At 38.0% G+C, this 2,710-nt stretch overlaps 1 protein-coding gene across 1 annotated transcript in view; it reads right to left on the bottom strand.

Annotated features, from left to right (window-relative positions):
* SPICE1 (spindle and centriole associated protein 1) overlaps window positions 1-2,710 on the bottom strand; it is a 49,196-nt gene that overhangs the window by 39,154 nt on the left and 7,332 nt on the right. Inside the window, exon 2 of the mRNA XM_012652218.1 lies at window positions 2,435-2,533. Within this exon, the coding sequence (XP_012507672.1) occupies window positions 2,435-2,533 (99 nt within the window). The remainder of the gene's footprint in view (window positions 1-2,434; window positions 2,534-2,710) is intronic.

The raw sequence follows: 2,710 nt of genomic DNA, 5'->3' as shown, positions 1-2,710 counted from the left end.
CTTATAGAAAATAAAAGACTATTTTTAGGTGTCTAAGAAAATAAGCACTGAATTTACCAAACAGGCATATATTATATAAAAAAATGAATAAAAGAGAGTAGTAATTATTCAAAATGAGTATTCCATGAAATCCCAGGATTCCACGAGCCAACTCTAAAGATTTCTAAAACAAGATGTGATCACCATAGAGAGGTTCAATTTATATCTACAAACACCTTAAGCACAGAACCTACTATTAATACAATGAGAGATGAAGTTTGAGGGCAATGTAAAATTTCATAAAATGTAAAAATAGTCACTTAAATAAAAAGAAACGAAACTAACATGACAGGGCTACCACACTGCACAATTCCAGGAGGTACCATTAATATCCGAGTCCATGTAAATAGCAGCCCTTGGAATTGTGTGGTATACAGCCTACACAGCTTTAAGTAGCAGCCCCGCAACTTAGCCCTTTCCAAAACTATTTCAGCCATTTTGCTACACAGATTTGGCAAGGTAGGAAATAAAACAAGTTAAGAGTTTTACTTCTAACTGATGGGAAATACAAAGAGAACTAAGTCAAAATAGCTTCTGATGTATTCACAGACTAAACTTTTTGGCCATGATTTCTATTTACTATAGCTCAAGGCTTTTCTGTACGAAAACTGTTATTCCCTTTACATTGATCTAGAAAGGTACAAGGCATAAGCTGGGCACAGTGGCACTAGTCTCAGCTACTCAAGAGGCTGAGGCAGGAGGATCTCTTGAGCCCAGAAGTTTGAGGCCAGCCTGGGCAACATGGCAAGACCCTGTCTCTAAGAGAAAAAAAAGAAAGAAAGACAGGTACAAGGTAAAACTATAGGATCATGAGAATTGTTTTTAATAATCACAAAAAAATTCAGGCATACAAATGAGCAGGGATGTGCTTAGAATTAGTTCTCATGGAAGAAAATATAATATTCATCAATACTACTGTGCTTAAAAGTATTTTCTTTCGAAATTGCCTTTAAATCTAATTTACAAGCCATTTTAGAAAATGCCTCACTTATTTTTATCAAAACAATATTAATCAGTTTGATCTCTTCTCCCTCATTTCCCATTCACTGCAAATGACTTATGACTATTTTCTGTGTTCAGTCTACCTTCAAAAAACAAAATATTTCCAGCACTGGAGATAAAATGTAAAGCAAGGAAGGTTTTTAATGCAATTTCAAATAATGGGTTTCGATTTAGTTTTGAACAATTGCAGCATATAGGAATAAATATAGTCATCCCACAGTATCTACAAGAGATTGGTTCCAGGACCCTGGCATACAGCAAAATCCATGCACACTCAAGTCCTGCAGTCAGCCCTCTGTATGTGCAGGTTTTGCATCCCAAAAATATTGTATTTGCAATCCACCTTTGGCTGTGGAGGCAAAACCCACAAATACAAAGGACCGACTGTATTTACTGAAAAAATTCTGCATATAAGTGGATCTGTACAATTCAAACTCCTGTTATTCAACAGTCAACTGTACTGAACTTCCCAAAGTAACCATTGAAGGGGATAACACTTACATTACATGTACTTTTTCCCCCTTTTAATCAGTTTCATTATCTTAGAGTCACAACTTTTACAGTCAATCAGATGACAACAAAACAATTTAAACACAGAGAAGTACCCCTGCTCCACTTCCAAAAGCTGTCAGTTTGCCCAGAATTCCTGGCTAAGGTGGTCAGCTGCAAACCAGAAGGTTCCAAGTCCAAAAGAATCCCTGAGATTCAAACTAGTCCCTGACTAGTTACTCTCCACAACAGAAAATAAAGGCATTTAAAATCTCATGGTCCAAACCAAAGTATCAAGCTGTAGAAAATATAAATTTCCTGGGTAATACCAGGTGTTATTCAGGTTAGGAGCCGGAGATCATATGTCCCAGATACTTGAGACTTGTCTTATATCTTAAGAGAACCTTTGGACTGAAACTGACCAAGCCCTGGAGGTAAGCAGCAAATAATTCAAGGGATAAGACAGCAAGCATCATCTATTTTTTCATCCAAAAATGCCACTCATATGATTATGGTATCACTGGTTGCTGTGGGAAAATCTAAAATAGGTACCAAAAAAATTCACAAACTTCAGTGACACAGGTGAGCTAGAGTTGCCTAATGCAGTGAGTTCTCAATCAAAGTAGAGGAGAGGAGACTTTTTAAAATATGTTCCCCACCCCTTTAAGATTCTAATTCTTCAAAGGAGATACAGGTTACAGCCTACACATGTGTATTCTAAAAATCTCCCCAAAGGATTCTGCTCTTCCCTCCAAGACCTAGGATATAACATGCCCAGAAACCCATTCCACCCTATGATAAGCTGAGCCCCATTCAGAACACCGTCCTGAGTGACTAGGGCCATGTCACCGTGTCTGTTGCTCCAGAGGAATGCTGTATTGCTTACTATCCCACCTAGACTTACATCCCATTCTTGTTTCACCGAAGTTTTCTTCTTCTTTACTTTCAGTGCTTTTCTTCCGCCTCCCCGGGGACCGTAACGATGCACTCTGACAAATGACATCTACAAATAATAATCACATCAAATGTTTAATATACGAGAAAAAGTAAATAATTAAGCATTACCAGAGGGGCATAAAAGATATCCAGGAAAAACAAAATGAATCTTAAAACATCAGAAGAAGGCCAGGCGCGGTGGCTCACGCCTTGTAATCCTAGCCCTCTGGGAGGCCAAGGTGGG

The sequence above is a fragment of the Propithecus coquereli genome, unplaced genomic scaffold (genome assembly GCF_000956105.1).
Source record: "Propithecus coquereli isolate 6110/MARCELLA unplaced genomic scaffold, Pcoq_1.0 Scaffold386, whole genome shotgun sequence".
NCBI lineage: Eukaryota > Metazoa > Chordata > Mammalia > Primates > Indriidae > Propithecus > Propithecus coquereli.
This window is presented reverse-complemented; position numbering and strand designations above follow the sequence as displayed.